The sequence below is a fragment of the Chaetodon auriga genome, chromosome 11, assembly GCF_051107435.1.
Source record: "Chaetodon auriga isolate fChaAug3 chromosome 11, fChaAug3.hap1, whole genome shotgun sequence".
In the NCBI taxonomy this organism is placed as follows: Eukaryota; Metazoa; Chordata; class Actinopteri; order Chaetodontiformes; family Chaetodontidae; genus Chaetodon; species Chaetodon auriga.
Genome location: NC_135084.1, coordinates 6,207,519 through 6,232,638, shown reverse-complemented (window position 1 = coordinate 6,232,638; position 25,120 = coordinate 6,207,519). Strand labels below are relative to the sequence as shown.

Genomic DNA, 25,120 nt, shown 5'->3' with positions numbered 1-25,120 from the left:
TTTCACACATATTATTTATTTTAATCATCTTTCTACCTGCCCCCTTTTCAACTGCAGGGTATAAGGGTACCAGGATAAGAACCCCGGAAATCAGTCTATACCTCACTGCATGTGCTTTTCAGTGAGGATGCGTGTGTGTGGTGTGTCAAGTGTGTGTTGAAGTGCACTGGAGTGTGTGTGTGTGTGTGTGTGTGTGTGTGTGTGTGTGTGTGTGTGTGTGTGTGTGTGTAGCAGCGCTGCGCCCTCGCTCTGTCCTTCACGTTGGATTGTTTTAATTTGTCCTCTCCGCTCCACTGGCTCTTGTTAAACAGCTGCTCCTTACAGAACAGGGCATAGCGGTTTCTTGTGGGTGTGGGTGTGTTTGCCAGACCTGCTTCAGATCATATTCTTAGCATTTGTTGTAAAACGCAACCAAAGTGCACGACTATACATCATGTATTATATATATTTTTTAGCTGCTAGTGTGTCTAAAGTAACCTAATGTGTATATTGTGTATAAAAATATTAAAAGTGGTATTATTAATACATAAATATGTAACATAACGAATCAACATGTGGCATTTCATAGTGATTCTTCTGCTTTAAGATGTTTCAAGAATGTGTGTTTGATATTTTATTGAAGTTTTTGTATAATTACTCATTTAAAAAGGCAAAGTCAAAGGATTTAGACCCATTATTTACTATGTGTGTGTGTGTCTCTGTGTGTGTCAGGAGTGGAAGTCAGGCCCTGCAGCAGCTTCCGGCCCGCTGGCTGTCTGAGGTTCTAGAGGAGGTCAAATCCAGCGACCCGTCGTCTAAGCTGTGTGCCACACGCCGCAGCGCCGGAATACCCTTCTACATTCAGGTGTGTAAGCGCATAACCGTATGAAAAGGCTGCTTTCTTGTTTCGCTCTCGACGCTGGACTCGCTCTGTTGACTTGAAGTGGTGGAAAGAGGCCGCTTTAATTTGAAACACTTGAGAAGGCAGAAGATGCAGCCTTTTGTCAGTAAACAGCACATTCCTCTGATGGAGTGTGTGGTGGAGTGGTCCTCACGTCTTTCTGCTCCATTAGTGAATCTGACCCTCTCTGCACACAGTCATCCTTTGTCAGTGTTTGTGATGCTTTGGTGCTACTTCAGACACACTTTGTGAAAGAGATTTTTCCACCATCATACCGACACTAGACTTTTGGCAAAAAGGGATTACTTTATTTAATTTTCTATAAAAAAATCTTTCTTAGGTGGTGCGGTGGAATTGTTGCTGCTTTATGTAAATTCTGCTGGATTTAGGTATACAGTGCAAATTCTAATCCACCTTAACTGTAACACAAGGCCATGTGACAGTAAAGGTTTAAATTTGGTCAAACTTAAGGTCACTATATGAAATGTATTGCATGGACATAGTGAGAGTTATGGCTGGTGAACAAATGTTAGATGATTCTCAGAGATTTAGAGACAGAAACTCTGTGTGTGTGTGTGTGTGTGTGTGTGTGTGTGTGTGTGTGTGTGTACATGCTTGTATTGTGTTCCTGTTTACCCCTAAAAGTAGTGCAATCAGCAGTTCTTGGCATGCCACTGGACCACTCATGCTGGAAGAACATTGAGTTTCTTAATCCATCTGTCTTTTTTACTCAGTGACTCACATAAACACTCATCTCACACACACACACACACACACACACACACACACACACACACACACACGCTGTCCTTTGGTTGACCCCTCTTGGTAGTCACCAGTCCCACACACCTCTAACAATGTGTTGTAATCTCTGACTAACCTGCCTTAACACTTGACTGACTCAGTCTGTTATTCAGCCACAGCTCGCCTCCCCGCTTCCTCTGATTACTGATATTAAAAGTAGACATGACAGAGTTCATGTTTTATCATAGCAGTGATTTCGGAGTGGGGTTGCTCTTTCTTGTGGTTATGGGTACGAGGTGCACGGCTGTGCCTCTGACATCACTGACTCTTTCGTTTTTTGTGCGTTTCTATGCCAGGCATCTGAGATCTTTTAACTAACTGAATTTAACCAGCTTTGGTCCTTAATTTTGAAATTGGCTTTAAACTTAATAATTCCAGTGTTTGCCTTTCTGAAGCTGACGTTGAAGGCAGTGATGTACTTATCCCTGATTATTCATGGGAATTATCTGCATGTTAACTGCTGTAAAAATCCTTGTTGCCTCCCTGAAATTACCTTTGGGATGCAAAGATATGAGAGCTTACGGTGAAGATACCGTAAAATGAGGCGTGAAGGCAGACCAGAGCACAATAGAAAACAAATATGGATGACTTAAGAATAGGATGAGGGGAGATGGAGAGACGGAAAAGATAAAGGAGAAAGCGGGAGAGTGCGGGAGAGCCCGGCAGAGAGGAGGAAGTCTTGGGAGAAGCAGAACTCGACACCTTGGCAGAGCTTCGGGCTGCATTCCTTCACACAGAAAGACAGAGTCAAATCCGGGAAGGCTGGCTCCTGCGCTCGCCTCATGCTGGTCTGAATCGACCTGGGACAGACTTCACAGGGACCGCTTATGAACCGAGGGAGTTCACAAGAGCCAGACTGTGCCTCCTCCTTCTCCTCCTCCGCTCCTCCCTACCTCCATCCTCCATCTCTCCATTTGTCCCAGGCCTAACTCTTAACCATAACCCGGGCCAGACACACAGCTGGCTCCCATCAGCTCCCACAGTAAGATAACTCCTTTCTCACACAGCAGCCAATTGCTGTCACCTCCTGGCTCCCACATTCCCAACTCCCACTCCTGGCACGTCCAGATGATGTCATTCAGTGAAGCTATCAGTATAGACAAACTTGAGTAATTGTATAGCTGTGTCTTTATGTGATGGAATACCACTATACACATTGATGAGCATAGTTTACTTCTGTTAAGAGATTCTACCTTATTAGTGTTATTAGTGTTTGTTCAACCCTCCAGAAATCAGTAAAGCATTCTGTTTTCATTCCTTTAAGAGTGATTGTAACTGACAATAATAATAATAGTAGTTTGGTAATAGCACATACCATGATTACTGCATCATGAAAATCTCATATTGTTGCAGCCCTGCTCCCGAAACGACAGCAGGTCACGTGTTATGAATGCATCAAAATGCATCAGTTGCCTGTATTTGCTAAATTGTACGCAGTGCAGTGCATTGTGATGGCTGGTAACATGTAGCATGTGGAGCTTCTCTTTTGTTATTTTGATACTGACAGGAATATGGCATTGCATTATTACATGTAGTTTTTAGGGTCTGATAAAGTTGAGTTGCAAAAGTCTTTCACATGAACTTAATCAACAGCTTAGCAGCATTAGACCATCAGGCTATATATGTTTGACCTGCATAATGAGAAACTGCACAAATGTACATATTCTAACAATATAAGTATCAGGATTATATCCAATCCAATAATTACTGCACATAGTATTCATGCAGCTGTAGTTCTTAGTACACTGAGTACACAATCCTGAATTCTTGGTCTTGGGAAGTACAACTGCAAATGTGAAAAAGCTGTCTAAAGCTTCTTGCGGCTCCAGAGGGAGCTGCACGATAGCTGGGTCTCACCCTCCGCTGCTTAAAGTGACCTCACTGGATGCAGTTGAGGTTTGGACTGAAGGCTAGAAGTTAGATAATGCGAAAAATCTGAATCACCCGAATGTTTGATCAAACTGTTGGCATTTGAGTTGCATTGTGGATAATGTAGGCAGGAGGTTTTGACAAGGAAGACAAATGTGCAGAATAAAAAAAGATGATATCTTTGGTCCTGCTGCTTTGATTTTGATCCGTCATAAGTCTAAAAGCTCTTAAAAAAGATGAAAATCTGATGGAGACACAGTAATACTAGTAACATCTCTGAAACGGACCTGTTCTGTGACTCCTTCTGTTCTGCCTACTGCGTTTCTGTTCTATTTTCATGTTTGTTTTTTCCTTCTGCAGGCTCTGCTCTCCTCTGAGCCCAAGTCGTCCAGTTGCAGCCTGTTAAAAATGACCATGAGAGAGCTGATCGCTTTGGCCATGCCCTCTGCTGACAGGAACTCTGACAGCTCCACCATCCCTCAGGTCTGACCGCCCTGTAGCTTCATCCAGGAGTCCTACTCTTTCAAGTTTTCCATGTTTTGTTGTTTCAGACTCATCTTAAAATGGATTCAGTTCATCAGTTTACACACAGTACTCCACAATGACAGAGCAAAAACAGGTTTCGTGAAGGTATTAAAAATCAAAAACTGAATATCCATATCCAAGTATAAAGACGCTTGGCTCACCTTTCTGTAGGAAGTTTCTCACATTGTTCTTCGCAGAATACTTCAAACTCAACCAGGTCGTGTCGGGAGCATCGTAGCACAGCCATTTTCAGATCTGTCCAGAGATGCTCTGCTGGGTTCAGGTCTGGACTCTGGTTGGGCCACTTCAGATTTTCACTAAAGATTGCTCCATTTTTCTGACTCCATCTTCCCCTCTATCCTGATTAGTGCAGTACAGTCCGTGTCGCAGAACATCCCCACAGCACGATACTGCCACCACTGTGTTGGACTGCAGTGTCTCTTCCATGCACTGGTGGGAATAGTGGTCACATAGTTCAATGTTGGTTTCATCAGACCACACACAGGCGAACTCCAGTCAAGGTGCAGAAGCATCTCAGGGCCCATTGATAGAAGTAGGATGCCAAAAAAAACCCTTTTTTTGTTTTGAGGAGTATTGTGTGCAGATAGAATTGAATCTATTTTAAGATGACTCTGAAACATAACAAACTTGTCTGAAGACTTTCTGAATGCACTGAACACTGATGTGGTATCATAAGGACTCCTGCTGTGACTGATGCCATAGGACTTTCTTATTGAATGCACTTTGAGCTGCCCTAAAGTTTGTTTAATTTGTTCTGCAACCAAGCAGTATAAAAGCCAGGTGAGAAGCGTCAAATCAAGTCAGAAAGTAGAAAATCTGTGTAGCGTTGATTGACTCTGAAGATGAAACAAACTGTGTCATATCCATTGTAACGGCGCTGGTGTGATGGCGCTGAGGAGAGCTGCTCTGAAGATGCATTAGGAATGAATAGCAGCCTAACAGTGCTGCAGGTGAGGTTAAACTCCCAAAGCATTTCTGCCTCATGAAATATTGACGGACAGCAGTGAGTTTTGCAGCCCGGCGATGGAGATCTGTGGACAAACATAATGCTCCTCTGGTCTTTATTCTTTGAGCGATCTCGTTTGTGTTGTTGACCAATAAGTCATCATCTTTATTAGGTCGTGAATTCTTGATGAGGTGCAGAATGGTTAGATGTTATGTGTTTACCTCACCACAGGTCCATGCTGTGAACATCCTCAGGGCTCTGTACAGAGACACTCGTCTGGGGGAAAACATCATCCCCTTCGTCTCAGATGGAATGCAGGCTGCTGTGCTGGGCTTCACCTCTCCTGTTTGGGCAGTGAGTTTTTCTACTACTGTTTTCCATCCCATGAAGCTGAGGCAGGGAGATTCTGCTAAATGTAATATTGTTGAACAAGATTGCTGCTCTCTAATTTCTCTTCCTTCTTTCTTTGTGTCCCAGGTGAGGAACTCTTCCACTCTTCTCTTCAGCACTCTGATCACAAGAATCTTTGGAGTGAAGAAAGGGAAGGATGAGCACTCCAAAAAGAACAGGTCTGCGTCCTCTCCCTCTCTAACATGGCTCAACCACTTCAAGATTTCTGCCATGTGCATCGGTGCAGAATGAAATGCTTACATTTGAGTGAGGGACGCATAAATCAGTGGTTATCAGTCATGTATGTTCAAATGAGGTCTCAAAGTCATAATTGCTAGTGCAGTAAAGTTCTCTGTGTCAAGCCAATGTGGCACTCCTTAAGTACTGCACTTTAAATTCCTTACAACAATTAAGAGGTAATTCCACTTTCCAGTTCAGGTTCACTTTGGTTCAAAAGGTTAATAGCAAGAAATGCACGTCATCTTGTACTTGACCGTATTTCTTTTAAACTGTGGCCGTCCTGCACTGAATGTAATAAAGCTGTATTGTTGTAGGACATCAACAGTCAGCAGCGTTACAGGGAAGCAAAGCAGAAACAGCTCGTGCGTAAACAGTGGTTGTTTCACACCACCGGGGGGCGCTGTTGGAACACCACTCTGGCTGTAATACAGGTTTCACTCCACTCACACCCACTGCTGATTATTGCATGTGGAGATGCATGTCTCCGCTGTTGCACCAGCAATAATGAAAGAACACTGGAGGGAAAAAACAATGGGCAGTTTCACAGTTAAAAAGTAAAACAGAAACACGCAGTATCAGTGTATTATTACTGCTCTGAAAAAACTCTCATCATCTGGTCAGTGCTGTGCTGTACCTGGTTTCATACCTGTGGGCTGTCATTGAAAAAGCTCCAAGTACAGTACAGCAGCATTAGCTGTAAACGTGCACCATCAAAAGTACAGTTACAAACAAAAAGCTACAAGTGTGGTCTTAAGAGGGCTGGAGCTGTTCACCGTGACACATCTGTGAACAATATGATCTGGATTACAAAAATGTACTGTGTCACGCAATTTGGCAACATCAGCTGAAGCTGCATTTGAACCAAAGGGCACGGGGCAATAAAAGTATCCAGTGAAACCAAAGGTGATGCTTATGATAGATAATTATGTTTGATCTGGACTCTGGCAGATCTTTGAGTCGGATCATTATGCTTTTAGCCAGAACAATGATAAGTGATAAACAGGACGTCAACACACAGGTGATGATATCCTCACGGCTTTTCGGGATAAATGAGATTACCAGAAACATACACAGCCGAAAGCCGCTGACATGCACGCTCAAAATGTTCTGTCATGCCAATAATAATCTTCTTGGAGGAGCTGTCAGTTGGTGGACGTCTCATTTCAGTGCCTAAAATCTTTATGTGATTATCCGCCACCGTCACACTCCCAGTCAGAAAGAGTTTGAGCTGATGATGAGTGTCTCCAATTTAGTTGGAAGGTCATCAGCTGTTTGTTCTGCTTTGCTGTCAAGGATTGTTTGAAAAATTGTGGATTGTTTTTGACGTTTCTGGAAAGAGTCTTAAATTATAACAAGCTCCCATTGCCTTGTCAAACACGCATCCCGGTGTTTGGAAACCTTGATAATGAAAACGATGGCAGACCTGGGTCAAGTGTATTTTTCCATATATATTTTATGATTTGTTGTTTCCAGCTGAGGTGCAGGATAGGTGGAGTTGAGCAAGTTGGAGCAACAGGTTTTACAGGATTATATAATCAAAGGAAAATATTTGATGCTGTAGCAGGAAAATCTTTAAAAAACAAGCATGCCTTTGCTGGTATCACACACGCTCGCTTTTCTTTGCTCTTTTCTTCCTCTAAAACATTATACTGGCTAAACATCAGCATGTTAGCATTGTCTCTGTGAACTGTTAGCATGCTAACAGTAGCGTTTAGCTCAAAGAGCGAATGTGCCTATAATTAGAGCCTCACAGGGCTGTTAGCGTGGCTCTCGGCTCTCACTCTGCTTTAACCTGTTGCTTCATTGCTGTTTTGCAGTGTAAATACGCAGAGTGGCATTGCACAGCTGCAGCATATAAAGCCCTGTTGGAAGCGATGCAGGGATCATCTGGTATTCACAGCATATTAAAACAAACGTGAACGATAATGTGCCTGCGCTCTTCGGCTGGAGGGCTATATGATGGTCGTATGAGGTCTATATTGAGCCCAGAAGTGATTTGCTGCCCCACAGATAATCCAGGGTAAAGTTTCACAAGGCTTTGGGCCCTTCTCCGGGAAGCTCTATCTGGTTCCCTCTACTGTGTTTCTATTGGCTGCTTCTCTGAAGGCCTCTGAACACTCTTAACCAAGTCAAGGCTGCTGCTGTTTATCTTGTCTGATTTCTCTTGTGTTTTCAGTCTGCTGTACCTTCCTCTCAGGTATCGCCCCCCCCCTGAGAGCAATGCTGTGCGGGGTGATTTTTATGTGCACGTGGGAGAGAGCGTGTGCTGTGATTAATGGGAAATAGAAGAAAGGCGTAGAAAATTAGCATTTCAACTCATTTCAACTATTTGTATGTCTCATATCAAGTCACTGATATTACTGTGCCAGTAAATCTCACTGTATTGATCTGAAACTGGTACCGAGCTTTGCGTGTATGAGCAAGAGGGCTGCAACTCGTTTGTAGATGTGTCTTTGGGAGTTTGTCTTTTCCACAGTCGGTTGTACGTCTGGTCTCTGTTATTACCCTGATTTTACGGTTGTGATCTCTGGCAGCAGAAAATGCATTGTGACAGCTTGTCCACTCTAATATTTGGCTGTGTGTGTGTGTAAGGGCCTCTTGGTACGCTGTAGCTGGAGCATAAACACATTTTCCTCTCACACAAACCAGTTTATTTACAGCATTGTGTGTATTTGTGTGTACGGGAAGACTGAGCTTCTTGCTGTCTGTGGGAATTTCAGCTGTGTATTTTGCATAGTGACTTGAATGGAGACGTACTGTTTGCTTGTGGATTGTCGTTCGACTGAGCCCAGACTCCTCCGCTCTGTGACGGTGCATTGATGTTGATCCGATGTCGTTGCTGAGATAAATACAACTGTAAACAATGCTGACAGAGCAAAGATTGCTCTCTGCATTCCAAGCAAAGCCTCCATCCAGCTTTATGTCCAGCCCGGGTCAACTCTCACTTTGCACTACTTGTGCTCTTATACGTACATCCAGGAATGTCCATGCCAGTGTTACTCAGCTGATGCAGTTATTTCAACTTATAGATTGACCTTGGTAAGTTATTAAAACTACTGGTTTCTAAATGTATTTGAGGTATGAGTGTTCCATCCTCTTCTTAATGTCTTTCCCTCAGTTTTTCTTTTGCTGACGTGCTTTTGAGCACAGTGCAAGTACAGAAGTATTATGAGAAAAATGTACTGATGTAAAGTGGAAAAGTTGGTGCCTGTAACTGATATATTGGTATGTATTAAATCATTAGAAAGTTAATACTGATGCATCGGCGTGGAAGCACCAGTGTCCAGTGGTCACCAGCCAAGGGGATGGACCACTCCAAAGGGTCACAAGATGAACCTGTGGGGTCGTCAGATTAGATGATTAATAGGAGAGAAAACAAAGAAAACACAAAGGTTTTGCTGTACAAATGTTGGCTAATTTGACCTCTTTTGCCCCTTTTTTTGTTAAAACAGTAACATAAACTAGAAACACTCAAGTAAAACTCATGAACCTCAAAACTGTACTTGAATATATGCACTTTCCTTTGCGCCACCACCCTGTGCCATTTGCCTTAAAGGTAATGTAGTGGATATGAGTATGCACATACAGCTGTGAGCCCACAAGCATGAGCAGGCCTTTCCCTTACACCTCCTCCTCTCCTCTCCTTACCCCTTTTACCCCATCTAATCTGCTCCGACACAACCTCTGACCTTTGTCCTCCAGGCAGCACAGTGCTGTCAGACTGAGAGACTCTCATTAGAGAGAGAAGAGGAGGGCTGGGAGTGTGTGTATGCACGCGCACACACACATACACACACACACACACACACACACACACACACACATACACACTCTTACATGAGGCCTGTATTTGCACATGCAGATGTTTAGGGACACTTTCAGATTTTTATTTTACTTGGACTGCTTTTGCTTTTTGCACTGTGTCCTTATGCAAAGAGTGTGTGCAGATATCCTCACACTTTATCTGTGTGTGTGTGTATGTGTGTGTGTGTGTGTGTGTCAGGTCACAAGAGGTGAGGAGTGTGTCATATCCCGGTTGAAAGAAGCTTTAAACACTACACACATGACTCACTTTCCTACCATGACAGTGCCTGCTGCTAACTTGAACCAGGTCCAGTGTGTGTGTGTGTGTGTGTGTGTGTGTGTGTGTGTGTGTGTGTGTGTGTGTGTGTGTGTGTGTGTGTGTGTGTGTGTGTATTTTTGTGCGTTAGTCCAGAATCAGTGGCAGTCGTGACTGAGGCAGTATGAGATCTCTCCAGTCTTGTGATCATGTGTTTGGCAGACCAGGCCTCTTTCCTTTAGGAGCGACTTGATTTAGACGGGCAGAGTTAAATAAAAACTTTATTGGCTCTGAGGCTGAATGGCGGTTGCAGCAGCAAGACCGCCAGTGTTAAATATAAAGTTTGTCATTTTATTGACAGTTGTGTATGTGTGTGAGTGAATACATAAGCGCAGACACGTGACCGTGGCACATGGTGCAGCATATGTGCATACACTCAAATGTAGGTGTTTATTTCTAGCTGTAGCAGGGTGAGCAAATGTAGAAGGAGAGTATTTGACACATTTCCATCTCCTTATCAGAACTTCACACCATCTGAATACTCTTCATCATTTCCCCTCTTCTGCCTCTTGCTGTCTCTGTGGCTCTAAGGAAGGCAGTATCAGTCGGTTGATCCATCTCTGTCCAGGCTGAAATATCTCAACCACTATTGGATGCATGAAATTTTGTGCAGAGGATGAATCCTGGTGAATTTGGTCATCCTCTGACTCTCCTGCTTGTGCTGTTAGGTTGACATTTCTCCTTTTGGGTGAATTGTATATGTGCCGACAGCAATAGAATACGTTCTTATACAGTTTGATAGAGACATTTATGCTCCTTCTCATGCTGAACTGTAATAAGTTTGGTGATCCTCTGACTTTTCATCTCACACCATCATCAGGTTTACATTTTAATTTCTCCTATTCTTTGGTTTTTGACCAAATACCTGCAAAACCAAACACAGTCCCATCACCCTCAGCTGTGCATTGTGTTTATTGCTAAAGAGCAAATGTTGTCATACTAACATGGTGAACATGGTAAACTTAGCTGCTTAACAGCAGTGTGTTAGCATACTTTAGAATTAGCCTGCTTAATAATGCTCATTTCCCTGGGTTTACCCTCTAAGTGCCGTTATTACAGTAAGAAATTCATGCTGTTTCTGCCTCTCCCTCTGTCTCTCCCCTCAGGATGACGGGCAGGGAGTTTTTCACTCGTTTTCCAGCTCTCTATCCGTTCCTTCTGAACCAGCTGGAGGAGGCTGCGGCCACGGTGGAAAGGTGAGGCTGTCCTCTTTAATCCACACGCATGCACACTCCACGTTCAGCCATTGCCATGGCACTTTCCTGATGTTATTATGGGTTTAATTTTACTCACTTTTTAGCTGTATGAGACAGTTGATTAGTGGTGCTATTGTCTGTAATCAAGCAGCGTTGCCCTGTATTGAATTCTTGTGTGGGCCTGTTTTCATTTGCTCAACTGTGACACACTGTTTGCTCAAAGCATAAGACTTTACAACCGAATAAAGTAAATCTCTTGTCAAGATTTAGTTTTGTTTTTTTGCAGTGGGGAGTTGAGTCTACTGAGGTTCATTGGCCTTATCTTTTTTAGCTCAGCCCCAACTCCCTTTTTAAAAGCATTTGAGTCGTCCAACAGCTCCCCAGGCGGCCTTATCTTAATATGGATCCAATTAATTGAATGCTTTTTCAGACTGGCTCTTTCACAATTTGACCCCTGTTAAAACATTTGCAAATTTCCCACGGAACCAGATCTAGGCTCTCTGACTTCCCACATCATCACTGTGTATCGCGCCACCCAAACAGACCAACCACACCACACTGTAGCAACACACAGCAGGACAGAAGGAAAAGAGAGCTGCCGTTAGTGGTTTTAGAGTCTTGTGGAAGTTACAGCACAAGTGCTTTCCCAAAATAGGTCATCATATACGAAGGATTCTAGAAATACGATTTGGAACTGTGCACATACAGTATGTACTACGTAATCTGTCAACCCTCCATAAACAAATACTGTAAAGAAGAATAGTGAATGAAAAACAATCTTGCATCCACAGATTAAGTGATTAAAAAACAGACAAAGACTATCCTCAGGCAGCATTCTGTAAAGAAGGCAAGCTTAAAAAGTGTTGCCTGTCTGCACGTCATGTCACAGCCTGGATGGGCTTTGCATGCGATCCTGAAATATTAATGGTTCATTTCTTTAATAGCAGACTGTTATACAACCTGTCTTTTGCTGCCACTTTTCAAAGTATTTCTTAGTCTACAAACACAACACAACATTGTCTTTGGATGAGTTCTCTTTCGATTGTTAATTGGTTTTGCAACACATGCACCCTTTCCACCTCTGGACCAGTAGTAGTAGTAGCTTGATGCACACACACAATACACACAAAAGAGAGAGAGAGAGAGGTATAAATGCACCTGCTGCAGGATTTGACCCCTTTTTAGATGCACCTAATTTGATTTTTGACGTGAAAATGCTGGAGCCCACAGCTCAGGAGATGGGCTTCTTAGTAAGAACATGTTGGTGCTGTTTATATGGCCTGTAAGTTCATACATTTTCAAATCCCTAATCTTATTATCTCACTGTAGTGAAATTAAACATGTTTATCTCTAAACTATTTCAGGTCAGTCCCCAAATTGCTGTGCAGTGATTTTTCTGCCGCGCACACTGTCGTATCTGCCACTTCCTTCCAAACAAAACTGATCATTTACTAACTAAACGCTAAGCTGAAGCTTTAGTTTACAGAAGCTGCTACTGTGCCCCTTTTACTACGCTCTATATGAAGAGTAAAAATACTTGAGGTCAGTCTTCTGTTTCCACTCTCTTTAAAAGATGTAAAACAAAAATAACGTTGTTCAAACATCCGGGTGCTGGAGATGATTGAGGAGTTTAAGGAGAGAGGACATTCATGGAGGACCTCAACGGAATGTGAGACTTCGGCCCTTTAATGCCACTTGGTCTCTTTTTCTGGTCTCTGTTGCTGCCTCCAGCTGTATCGCAACAAGGCCTAACATGTTTGCAATTGCCTCTATCTGCCCCCCTCCTGTCTCTCTGACATCACATCCTGTCACGTTGTGCTCGACTAAACCATGACACTAAACACACTGGACTGGTTACTAATTGAGTTGCTATTACATTTCCCATCTAGCCGATCTACGGCAGTCCCAGAGGATGGCTGTGCATGTGTGCGTTGTTGAATGAAGTAATGAAAAGCACAAGTTGTTTTCGCAGGGGGTCTGTTGTTCTGTCTCCATTCTATGAGATCCTCATGACTAATGACAGGGCCCTGAGGAGGCTTTGCTCTCTTGACACACTCATAAAAGCAGACCTGACATGTGTACAGACCTACTGCAGACGCTCTCACACTGTAAACACTGTTTTCCTGTGGTCTTTTCACTGTACAGACTGCTAAAGTAACGCTGCTTAAGTTAGGCGCTTTTATTAACCGAGATAAAGTAAAACTCCTCCGTCTCCAGCAGATATAAAACTCTCTGGAAGTTTGAAGAGTTGATTTCTGCTTCATTCATCCATCAAAGAGCTGGACTCTGACAGCAGGACAAGAAGCAATAAAACTGCTCTGAAGGCAAAACGTGGTCATTCTCCATATGAGATACCTGATATTCGAGTATTTTCATCATTTTCCTTATGCAGTCACTCGAGTTCTCGTCTGCTTCTCCATTTTCCTCCCTCCTTCCTCCACTGCGAGTGTGTCAGAGTGAAACTGTGAAACCGCTGGCAGAGACGGTCAGTTTCCATTCTGACTCAGTTGGCAGTGATGAGATTTGGATGGAGGAAAAGAGGGAGGTGAAAAGCTCAGCTCAAGGACGGATGAGGAGATGACTGTATTGGAGTGTGGGTGGTTTTAGATGTGCAGTGTGTATTAAAGAGCCAGAGGAATTAAGGCTTATTTTAGTTTGGCATTTTCATTATATGTGGTTCTCGTGTGTCAGACTTATTGCCATTTAATCCTGATTTTTACTGGACAACACACTGGAATTGCCACCAGACTCTTTGTTTCTCTTACACCACTGTGGCTCCATCAGCTACAGCTACATCGGCTATCAATTAAAACCACAACATAAATGACTTTAAAGGAGTATTTTGACATTGTGGGAAATACACTCACTTTCTTGCTGAGAGCTAAATGAGAAGATCATGACCTTTCTCACATCTGTACACTACATGTGAAGCTGGAGCTTGCAGGCAATTTAGCTTAGCTTGGTGTAAAGACTGAAACTGAGGCTGGTTACGTCATGTAAGTCCAAGTGAAGCTTGACATTTTTACATTTGTCAGTGAATTAAACAGAGAAAATATGACATGTTCTTTTGTGAGCTTTAGATTTGCTGGTGGGGGGGGGGGGGGGGGGCGTTATTTTTGGACAGAGCCAATCTAGCTGTGCCTTCTACGCCTAGTCTTTATGCTAAGCTAAGATACTCACCAGCTACAGACCAGAGAGTGGTGTCATAGCAAGAAAGCTACATGCTGTTCACAAAGTGTCAAACTGTTCTTAGAATGCAAATCTATAAAAAAGATGTGTAGCATGGATCGCCGTCATTGAGCTATTTAGAACTCCTCAAGTAGGTCACGTTCTTGGCTTTCGCCAAGACGTGTGAACGTGTCTCTGAGCATGTCACAGAAAGAAGACAAACAACAGTGAACAGTGTATACTGACGGGACTAAACACCTGCAGGGTTGTAGCTGAGATTCGATTCACGTACTTGTCTCTTCCCTGTCATTTACAACAGCCCTTCACTGGACACGTGAAGTTTACTTGTGTGGCTCGATACCACACGCTGTACAATGTCTCAGTGGACTGCACAGGCCTGCGTCAGAGATGGCACCTGACCAATCCCACGCTCTCTGAACACATCAGTCTGCTTATGCTGATTTATCACGTCTCGCCCCTCTTTATGACGGCAGGCGCTTCACCCCGTCTGCGAGTGTGGCCATTCGGAACAACTATAAACACTTTTGTCTTCAAACATGTCACTTGAAGCATATTGAACACCTCACCTGCACATTTCAGGTGACATCCATGTTGCTTTGCTAACATCTGACCAGCTGTTTGTGTGTGTTCAGTGACAGCGGTCAGGTGAAGCTTCACCCCAGCCTGTTCCTGCTGCTGCTGGTGCTCAGTCGACTCTACCCGTCTCCCATGGATGGATCGTCTTCACCTCTGGGACTCGCTCCTTTCATGCCCTTCATCATTAGGTGGGTGTCAGTGCCACACACACACACACACACATACGTACATGTCTGTCATCACACTTGGTGTTATTTCTCTGCTTGTCTTTATAATGTTCTTTTTTTTTCCGTACTGCTGTTATTCATCTTTCAAATCACTTTCCTCCATCGTAAAACAGTTGAGGTGACCTTGAATAAGAATTTCTACTCCTAGCTGCTTCAAGAGTCCCAGCAGAGCTGCTCAGTGACCCGCGGTTCAAAATGCAGTATATGAATGGGTATAAAGCTGTCCTACGAGCAGCTCCTCCCGTGTGTCATCACTATCAATGAGAATGTGTTTCAGTCAGCTCCAATGCTTATATAAAGGTTAAAAAGAAACTTCAGCATAGGGAATGTTCTGTAAATGTGAGAGGGTCACACACCTGCTCTCTCAGGCAACGTTTCTCTGAACCAGAACTCACCCTAAGTATAGAACAATCACCAAGACAAAACACCTGCAGTCTAAACGTCAGTGTCTGTGTGCGTGTGTGTGCGCGCGTGTGTGTTTTCTTTTGTTTTCACAGGTGCTTCTGCAATTTTTATATGAACTTCTGTCTTGCGTCATTTCTTTGCTGTTTTTTTTTCCCAGCTGATGTATCGCCACCAACGAAAATGGCTCAAAATAAGAAGCGTGTAGTGTGTGTGACTTTTTCTGATTGTGTGTTCCTGCACGCTAAGACAAAACACCTGTCTAGTTGGAGTCGGCGTCTCCAGCGCGTTTCTGTTTTGCTGCTTGTGCTGTCTTGTGTTGCAGCGGTTGATTAGATTGTGACTGGTTTTATCTGGACTCCTCTCTCTGTTTACTGGGGAGTAGACCTTCCAGGCGAATGGGAAACTGTGGTTACAGCCTTCATTTTTTACATTCCTGAGATGGACAAGGCTACAAATATTACTGGTACATGTTCATCTACTGCACCTGCAAATAGAACTGGAGCTTGTACCTCTTACACGCACGCGTTTGTCTTACTGTTCTTGTGAGGACCTTCATTGACATAACACATTCCTTATCTGCAGGCCCAATGTCAGCCTTTTAATCTTAACCCTAACTCCTAACCCCTCAACAGCTAAAATTAGCTAGCATTTTCATCATGCTATTAAATATATCTACTTGTACTATAAGTTGTGCAGATCACGTTTGAACTTTTGCAATGTGCCTTGTAAAAGCAGATAAAATAAAACCATGGAAGTCTAGATCAGAAAAGAAGCTTTATTGGCCAACTATGTGTGCACATATAAGGAATTTGACTCAGGTTTTTCATTGCTCTCAATGTACAAGCACAGGAATCTAGGCAGTGGGGCAGCAAAGCACTATTATGGAGACTGAAACTCAGTCCTGGAGGTGTTGCTTCTAGCATGACCTGGCATGCCAGCGAACACAGCTGGTGATGTTTTGTGGATAGAATGCTGGCAAAAGGGGAGATAATGTGATCTTCATCACATGTTGCGCTCTCCCGGTGCAACACGCGCTCTCAGGTGAACAGAAGAGAAGACACCCCTCCCCAAGATGTCAAACATTTCACATCATGCGTTCAGACACGCTTTGACGGGGGAAAATGGAAATGCTTTCACGAATGTAGCTCTTCATTTTGTAGGTTCAAGCACTCGAGTGTCACGCATGAAGGAAAGATTACTTCCACTCTGACTATTGTTTGTAATGTCATTGAGTAGAAGGTCGTCTTTTGAGCGAAGTGCAGTAAATTTTACAGCTGGAGGGGAAGAATTGTGTGCTGTGAGTTGTGTGTTTGCGTGTGCGTTTCAGAGTTTGTTTGTGTGTGTTTGGGAGGAGATGATGGGCGGGGGGCTAGACTAAGGCCTTGAGGTTGGAATGCTCTCCTTATGGTTTAGATAACAGCCCTTGAGTGTGGGTTATTTTTCATCCGTGTCTCTTGCTGTATGTGTTGGTAGCTGGTAACAGGCAGTACATGGGTGATACATCGGTATGGGGTTGTGGTGCGATTGGCCAGTAGATATTGTTGGGTTGCGTTATTGTTAGGATGGTACACCTGACATGTTTGTCTCTTAAGACAGATGGAAGCGAAACCCTATTTTCATGATTTACGATAATGTTTGTACCTACTGGTAATGTAGTTGAAGTTTAATGAAATTACAAAGGAAAGAGCTTGTTTATCAAACTCACATTGACAAGATTATTTATGCTATTAGTTGTTACCTTATGCTGAACCCTACAGAGAGCTGTTACAGTGCAGCTTTGTCTACTAGTTGATAGATATTGGGGGCAAAATGAATATAAACAGGCAGTTATCGTCATCAGAGTGTTTTGGAAAGCTTCCCAGTAGAACCATGCTCTAATATTTCCGTGTATAACCTTTTACGATGCTGTTAATTACAACCAGGGAAGGTTTCTCTTCTTTGGACTTCACTGTCAGTGAGACCACTGAGTTCATCCTGGCTGCCAAAATGACATCCTGGTCAGAAGGTGGCAAATGGAAAGTGAAGTGGGATCACAGTGTGGCAGGGCTGTAAACATGGACAGTTACCATTTGGAGCTGCAAATGTGCAAAGTGCAGCCTGAAATCTGTCACCGATGGACTGATTCACCAGACTTTTTACGATAACAAGTCAGTAACGTAGTGAAATCTTTAGCTCATTCCTTTAAGAACCCATCTGTTGTGGAGGCAGTTAACAGGTCAATAACTTGACGGCTGCCTCGCTGGCTGACTCAGACTGTCAGAGAAGGTATGCTGCACACACATCCACCCAAATGAAGCCCACATGTTGGAAATGTTAAATATAGCGCAGCTCTAATTTCTCTGGCTCCAGCCGTGCTTCTCTTCACCAAGCCCCCATCCCCCCATCTCATCTTCCCCGGGCGTGTGTGGACGTGTCTGATGAGTTTGACGACTGTCGCCCCCTCCTCCTCCATACGATCTGACCCTCTACCTCCACAGATTAAGTGTAGCTTAGCTCCTCTTCTGTCGACAGCACGGAGCATCGTGCCTAATAATTCTTCTGTCATATCTCTCCATCCCACCACACAGCGCTGAATCTTTATACCCTCCCACCACCAAGATGTTTTGACATTCCTTTGCTGCCTGGCCTCGGCATGCGTCACACCTGCCCGGATAATAACGAAGAGAATGATGATTATGACGACAAAGAGGGGGAGGATGAAGAGGGGGGAGCGCATTTGTTTTAATAATTAATGGCTGCTTCAATCCAGCTCTCAACATCTTCATATGTGGTGAACAGTTTGTCTTATCTCTTCTCATGTCTCTCTTTTCCCCTCGCCCTCCTTCTCTCTCTGCATTCATGATGGGGATTTATGTCCTGTGTTATCCAGTCCAGGCATCTCTCCTCTCCCTCCCTACCTCACTCACTCCCTTTCCTTTCCTTTCTCATCCTCGCTGCCTCATATCTCATTTCTTTTGAAAGTGCACGGTAATGCCTGTAGACTGAAGTGAGGCTTCGGAAAGGCCCGCTCTCATTTCCTTCACAGCAGCAACCTGCGAGAGTTTCACATGTTTTTAAGCGTCCTGTGTTTGACCAGCTTTGAGACACTTGTGCGCCACTAGATTGCAGCATTGCTTTAAGGTTACTAAGTACATTTGTTCAATTATTATTAGATTAAGATTTTACATCGATAACATACAGTGTGATCTTCTTATAAAAACTATTTCAGTGTTACAGGTTTAACTACCCAACAGTCTTTAAATAAGTTCATTCAAACATGAGACCTCCTGCTGAAAATTGGTGTAATATACAGTATGTGTTGCTTTCAGTTTGTGCAGGAATAATTTGGCGAATGATTGCTTAGTTTGTCAGTAGGAGTTGAACATTTTCTGATGGATTCATTGTTTGTGAAACATTCCCCATTTTTCAGCTTCTCCAGGGCTCCTTTTGTTCTGTTTTATATCATTTTAAACTGTAATATATTTGGGTTCTGGACTTTTTGTTGAACAGCACAAGCGATTGGAAGGTACCACGTTGGTTTCTGGCAAATTCTGATGGGTATTTATGGCTATTTTCTGACATTTCACTGTCCAAACGATTAAACAGAATAATAGACTGATTAACCAATAATGAACATAATCACTCTTATTCACCTTTAAGATTCTTTAAAAGGACAAGACGTACTGCAAACAGCTGGGCGGCTGTGTTTTTTCTTCACATTACTGTATATTGGTGGTCTGTTAGTGTAGGAGTCTGCACGTTTATACAACCACTAGGGGCGCCGAACTCGGACTCCAGGTTGTACAGTAAAAGAATGATTGTGTTCAGACAGCTACGTCTCATCCATATGAATGAACGCACCTTCCTAACATACACTAACTACATTGTTCAGTGACAGAGTTTGTTGCTTGGGCTTGTTTTGCCAACATGCTGCAGTCTCTGTGGAGGAAATTATTCTCCCAGTTTCTCCACAATGAGGCCCAGATGAGTGTCGTCCATGCCAGTCGACAGTCTGCCATGACCCCACAGGGGACGGCCCTGTTTCTAAAATTACACCCTTCCAAACTGTCATTTCCTTTTACAAAAGTGTTTCAATGGGACAAATTAGCACAGATAGTTAACATATGGGCCCCAAATGGGGGCTGGGGGGGGTGGTGGAAAGAGGGATGGATTTTGGTCATTAGAGAGAGAGAGACGCTTGTGCACATAAATTCACGTGTGCAGGCGCGTAGAGCTCAGGAATGCAAACTGCTGTCTGTGTTTGATACAGGGTCTTTGGTTGTCTGTCTGGCTGTAGGTGGGTGTGTGTGTGTGTGTGTGTGTGTGTGTGTAAGAGAGAGAGGGAGGCATGCTCACAGCAGGTGGAAAAGCATTTGTTGACAGTTGACTTGTTGCACAGCCCCCTCTTTGTTTAAATCCATGTTGATTTCAGGCCCTCTGTCTTGCAGCAGTCAGACTAGTAGGAGATTTCTTTTGACAAATTACTTTCAGCGCTCACACACACTGTTTGTTCTCAACATAGACTGCACACAGCTGTATGTTGTCTTCACACGTATCTCGCCCTCACTCATACCAAAGCCAGCAAAGTGAGCTTCCTTTTCATCTCTGCATACCGTTGCGGTGATGGATCGGTGTTTCTCGTTTCTCTGGAACCTCCTGCAGAATTTTCCACAGCGGAGACGAGCCGCTTGTTCAGTTCGGCACCCACAGCCAGCTTTAGCGCCATCGCAGGCACTATAAACAGCCCGCAACAGACACACACACCTTTTGTTCCGCTTTGACTGTTGTCCTGTACGCATGTGTGTGAGTGTGTGGTGGTGCTCCTGTGTGACTGCACAGTATGTATGTGTTCATTATATACTCTCTATATGTGTGTAAGACCCATTTGTTGCCCTGAGACTTTCAAGCAGTTTGGGTGTTGCAATGTTGCCCCGAACTCAACGACAGCAGTACTTGCTGGTGCAGAGGTTAACTCGCTCTGTGGATGGTGAGGTCGGTCAGTTGGTCCACCATTGTGGTCCACTCTGAAATACCTCAACATCTGCTCTGTGCTTTAAAACACTCCTTTTTGTGCAGACACAGATAGTTCCCAGACAATGAATACTCCTGACTTTGATGACTGGCTGGCAGTCTTTGTTCTAGGCTAAGCTAACCAGCTGCTAGCTGTAGCCTTGCCTTCAACAGATTCATTTAAGTTAAATGTTGTTAAATGCTGTTGAACCACTGATAACTTTTTTTTTTTTTTTTTTTTTTTTTTTTTTTGCAAATATTAAGAAAAATCTGCTAAGATTGCCCACTTGGTTCAGTAGCAGTAGCCAGTAGCTCCTCCTCTGCCCCTCCTCAGGTCTTGGTCATGTCCTTCCCGTCTGTCAGCTATGGCAGTGTTATGACACTGGAGAAGGAAAGACTATCAGCCTGTAAACAAGGTTAATTTTAGTCTGCGCTCAGGGTGACTGGCCACATTCTCGATACTGTAAATTAAGTTGTGTTTGTGTGTGGAAAAAAAAAGAGAGAGCTAGATGTGTGTGGGCAAAAACAAAAATATAATTTCCTTCATCGTTTGGTGATTATTTGAAAATGTTTTGTTTTGATTTTATCAGTCATCTGCTCGCCCGGGAGCTGTTTAGGTCACGATCATTCGCCTTTGCAATAGGGGAGAGAGACAAAGAGATGGAGAAAGATGGAGGTGTTACATAATGTATGCATAAAAATAGTAACAAACCATCCAACAGAAATAAGTCAGGGGTCATCACTCCTGAGTTGAGAATTTGTTCATGACATAATGTGTCTGCAGGACAAAAATAATGATAATAAACACAGTAATTACTTAATTTTTCATAACAAAATTGCAGCTGTAAAATAAATTGAACTCAACAGTTATAAAAACAACCCATGAGCTGTGATAATGGGAAACCTTATTACTTCCTCCATTAACTCAAACATATGATGTTACGTAATGCAAGGCTAAAAGACTATGAAAACAATGCGGCTACCCATGGTCCAAGACTTTAATAACTTCTATGGCGCTAATGTTGCAGCCTTGTGTGTGTGTTCTGCAGATGCGGTCGCTCAGCAGTGTATCGGACCAGAGAGATGGCGGCTCGCGCCCTCGTCCCCTTCGTGCTGGTCACTCAGGTCCCATCCACCGTCCACACTTTACTGCAGGAGCTTCCTCCAGAGCCTGGACCCAAACTTCAGCACAACCACATCCACGGGACTCTGCTGCAGGTCTGCACCCACACACACGTCAACATAAACCAATACGCTTATGTATATACATATGTCATAACTTTCAGGGGGCGGGCTGAAATGACCACATGTGTTTATTCAGTGATTGGAGCTTCAGGTGGAATCAAACCCTGATTGTCAGCGTAAGCCTCTACAGTATGTTGTACTTTGATGCAAAATGACACACATACACCTAAGCTGGGTCGCATGACAGATAATATTTACTTTAGTCTTGGATTGGACATAATTGTGATTGCTACTGTTCTTGAGAACAGGTGGTTGTATATCACTGGGACATTATCGTGATCATGGTGCCTTGTTTTTTGGCATTACTGCTTTATATGTGATAGCGACAACTGTGATGGTGACACATAGGGGGGCGGCCGCGGGTCAGACCCAAATTGCTCCCAGTGCTGTGCCATCAGTGTGTGTGTGTGTGTGTGTGTGTGAATGCAGGCTTGTGTTGTGAAGCTCTTTGAGTGGTTGGAAGGCTGGAAAAACAAGATAAATGCAGTCTATTTTCCATTTAACATATTTTTCACACTACAAGCTGAAACAGCTATCAGCTTTGGGTCTTTCATGCATGATGTGCAGCAGTAATTGGACATTAAGGGGCTGGAGGCAGAGCTCTGAATGTCAAAGACTACAGGTTCCTCAAGCATGTTATAGAAGCTGTCAAGCTAGTCCAGAGAATTGACAAAGTTGATGTTAGTTTTTCCGTTTGGGCCTCGTAGACTGCTCTTCCACTGCGACACACTGTTTGTCCACATCGTCCCACGCATGTTGGGTCATTGTCAGACTGTGTTGGGGTTCTCTGGTCCTGACATTGCCAGTTTGGGACCCTTTTGTTGAACACCTTCATCTAGGAGCTCAATTTTTTTCACAATTTTCTGACATTTTGTCCAACCAATGACTTGATTGCATACAGAATTACAATAATAGATAATAACAGATTAAAATAATTAGAAGTTTTAAAGATAATTGTTTGTTGCTGAGTGGTTTTAATCAGCTCTCTATTAATTTGACAGCTGTAGCTTATGAAACTGTGTCACATGGAAAGAAGTTTCTCATGTTACATCCACTCGAACTGTTTCAGTGGCGGTGGCCAAAATATTCACCACCATTTCTGTCAGTGCAGTTGTGGTTGTTCTGACAGAGCTGAGGAAGACAGGATGTTGTCTGTCTCATTTGGAATAAACTCACTCTTTGTCCGCTTTATTAGGTAAACCTGTACAATCTAATGGAATCAAATGTGTTCCACTGTAATGTCTAATGTTATTATGACTTTATAGATACTGTATGTACAGTTAGCACAGCACAGTATAATTAATTGAATCAATGTATTGAGCTTGTTTTCGGTATGTTTTTATATACAGTCACATGTAGTGAATGAATGTATCCACACACACTGCACTGTGTTGCTCATCAGTTTCTTTTATATGATGATAAAGTTGTATATCCAAAATGCAAATTGTTCCGAGCCGATAAAAGTATTCTTGGAATTTATTTGCATTTACAGCCTTTCCTTGGATTAAATATCACCAGTTCATACATGAGCTTATAAACCTTTCATTCGAGTTCATGAAAATCTTCCCAACTGGACTTGACAGGTTTTCACTCAACAGAGACAAAATTTAAAACGCAATAACCAAAGCAGTTATCATAACATGTGTATGTGCACACCCACACAGAGGTAGATTGTAGATATGGCACATGAAGCCTCAGAACACACACACACACACACACACACACACACACACACACACACAATCTCTGCGTCAGTCCCACACACCCAGTTTCTACACAGAGCCTGTCCAGACAAGGCGGTTATCGCAGGGTAAATACCAGTGTTTAGTTCTGTCATCACACTCTGACAAACACAACCAAACAGTCTGCCGGTAATATCAACACACAGAGGAGAAGGGGAGAGGGAGTTTCCCCGGCCTTTTATTGAATGCCACTGATGGGGTCGCTGGGGGAGCTGGGGGTGTGGAGCGGTAAGAATGGGGCTGAGGGGTCAACACAAAGAATGAAAACTGCACCGGTTTCGTCAGGATTTCTGCCTTCTTCTTGATGGAGCACTTATGGTTTGGTAGCGGTCTGGACTGCAGGGAGGTCCACTGTGGGATGAAGGCAAAGGATGGCGAGGAGGAGGAGGAGGAGGAGGAGGGGAGGTGGGCCTCTTAAGGGCTTAGAGGAGATTTCAGGAGGAGAGTGGATTTTAGTTTGCTTTCCTGTCATGGCCGCCATGTGTGGCGCTTCCCCAGATGTCTCCTGATCTGGTTCTGCGTTTGTCTCTTCAGCTCCATCTCCATCTATTTCCCCTCTGTGTGTGTCTGCTTCCTGTCTCTTCTCTCTTGGCCTCTCTCCTATCTTCTCTTTCTTCTTCTCTTCCTATCTTTCTGGCCTTCTGTTCCCTCGCTCTGTTTGCCTGTCTTCCTGTCCCATACAGACGGGTGAGATCACATTGTGTGCTGTCTGTGTAATTTAGCCTTACGTATTGAATGTTGTAACATGAGGTAACTTCTTAGTCCTTTCATGTGTTCCTTGTGCCTCATCTTCATCATTCTGTTTACCGTATCACCAGCTATCTGCTTTCTTGTCACTTTGTTATACAGCAGCTTTGTATACATCTGTAGTAGTTCAAGTAAACTTACACAGCCTGGTTTACATTCACATGTACTGTACAGTACTAGACTGGGACTGAGACTAGACACAGACCTGCTGCATGGATTATGGTCAGTAATTAATCAAAGTATACTTGTATTATATTCATGCAAAGATTTACAAAAGACTATCAAAATACACTTATATGAATTAGTGCTGCAACTAATAATTATTTTTAGCGATCCTGTTTTCTCAATTCATCATTTTGCCTTTACAGTGTCGAAAGATTTGCCAAATTGCTCATTTTGGCCAACTGAACAGTCCCAAACCAAATAAATTCAGTGTGTTATGAGACGAAGAAAAGCAGCAAATCGGCACTTTTGAGAAGCTCAACGTGGGCCCTGCTCTTACACCATCGACACAGAGTTGTAAGCATTTAATTCAGCGGCCTGCGCTCTGCTCTCACTCCAAGCCGCACCCCCCTTGGTTACTGTTGCTATGCCAGATATCTTTTGGTCAACCATGCGGCGATGTCTACGCCTTTCTGCCACATACCTATCTTTTAACTGTTGTAGCATACACGTGCTGACACTGGGTGGCTGCAGCATTAGAGCAGAAGGAGGACAGAAAATGTCTGCTTCGCTGTGATTGGTGAATCGATTACTTTTTTCCTACCCATCCAGAAGAGAGAGAGTAAAGGTGCGCACCACGTCACACTCACACACAAAAATGTCTGTGTGAGATATCACACAGCTGATGCCTGCGGCCCTTCCTTAGCCTTTCAAAGCGCTCCAGCCCATCATAGCTCACACACTGTTCAGCGTGAATGCATCTCCTCTGCTGGTCAAAGGTCACCTGATCACATATATATACGTCTTCTGCAAATCCTTGTATTGATAATTGTTCAGTTGTTTAATT

At 43.4% G+C, this 25,120-nt stretch overlaps 1 protein-coding gene across 1 annotated transcript in view; it reads left to right on the top strand.

Annotated features, from left to right (window-relative positions):
- The window catches only part of thada (THADA armadillo repeat containing), an 83,327-nt gene that overhangs the window by 19,520 nt on the left and 38,687 nt on the right, over positions 1-25,120 (top strand). Inside the window, exons 23-29 of the mRNA XM_076742968.1 lie at positions 712-844; positions 3,914-4,036; positions 5,277-5,399; positions 5,523-5,614; positions 10,902-10,991; positions 14,813-14,944; positions 21,427-21,595. Coding sequence (XP_076599083.1) covers positions 712-844; positions 3,914-4,036; positions 5,277-5,399; positions 5,523-5,614; positions 10,902-10,991; positions 14,813-14,944; positions 21,427-21,595 — 862 coding nt within the window. The remainder of the gene's footprint in view (positions 1-711; positions 845-3,913; positions 4,037-5,276; positions 5,400-5,522; positions 5,615-10,901; positions 10,992-14,812; positions 14,945-21,426; positions 21,596-25,120) is intronic.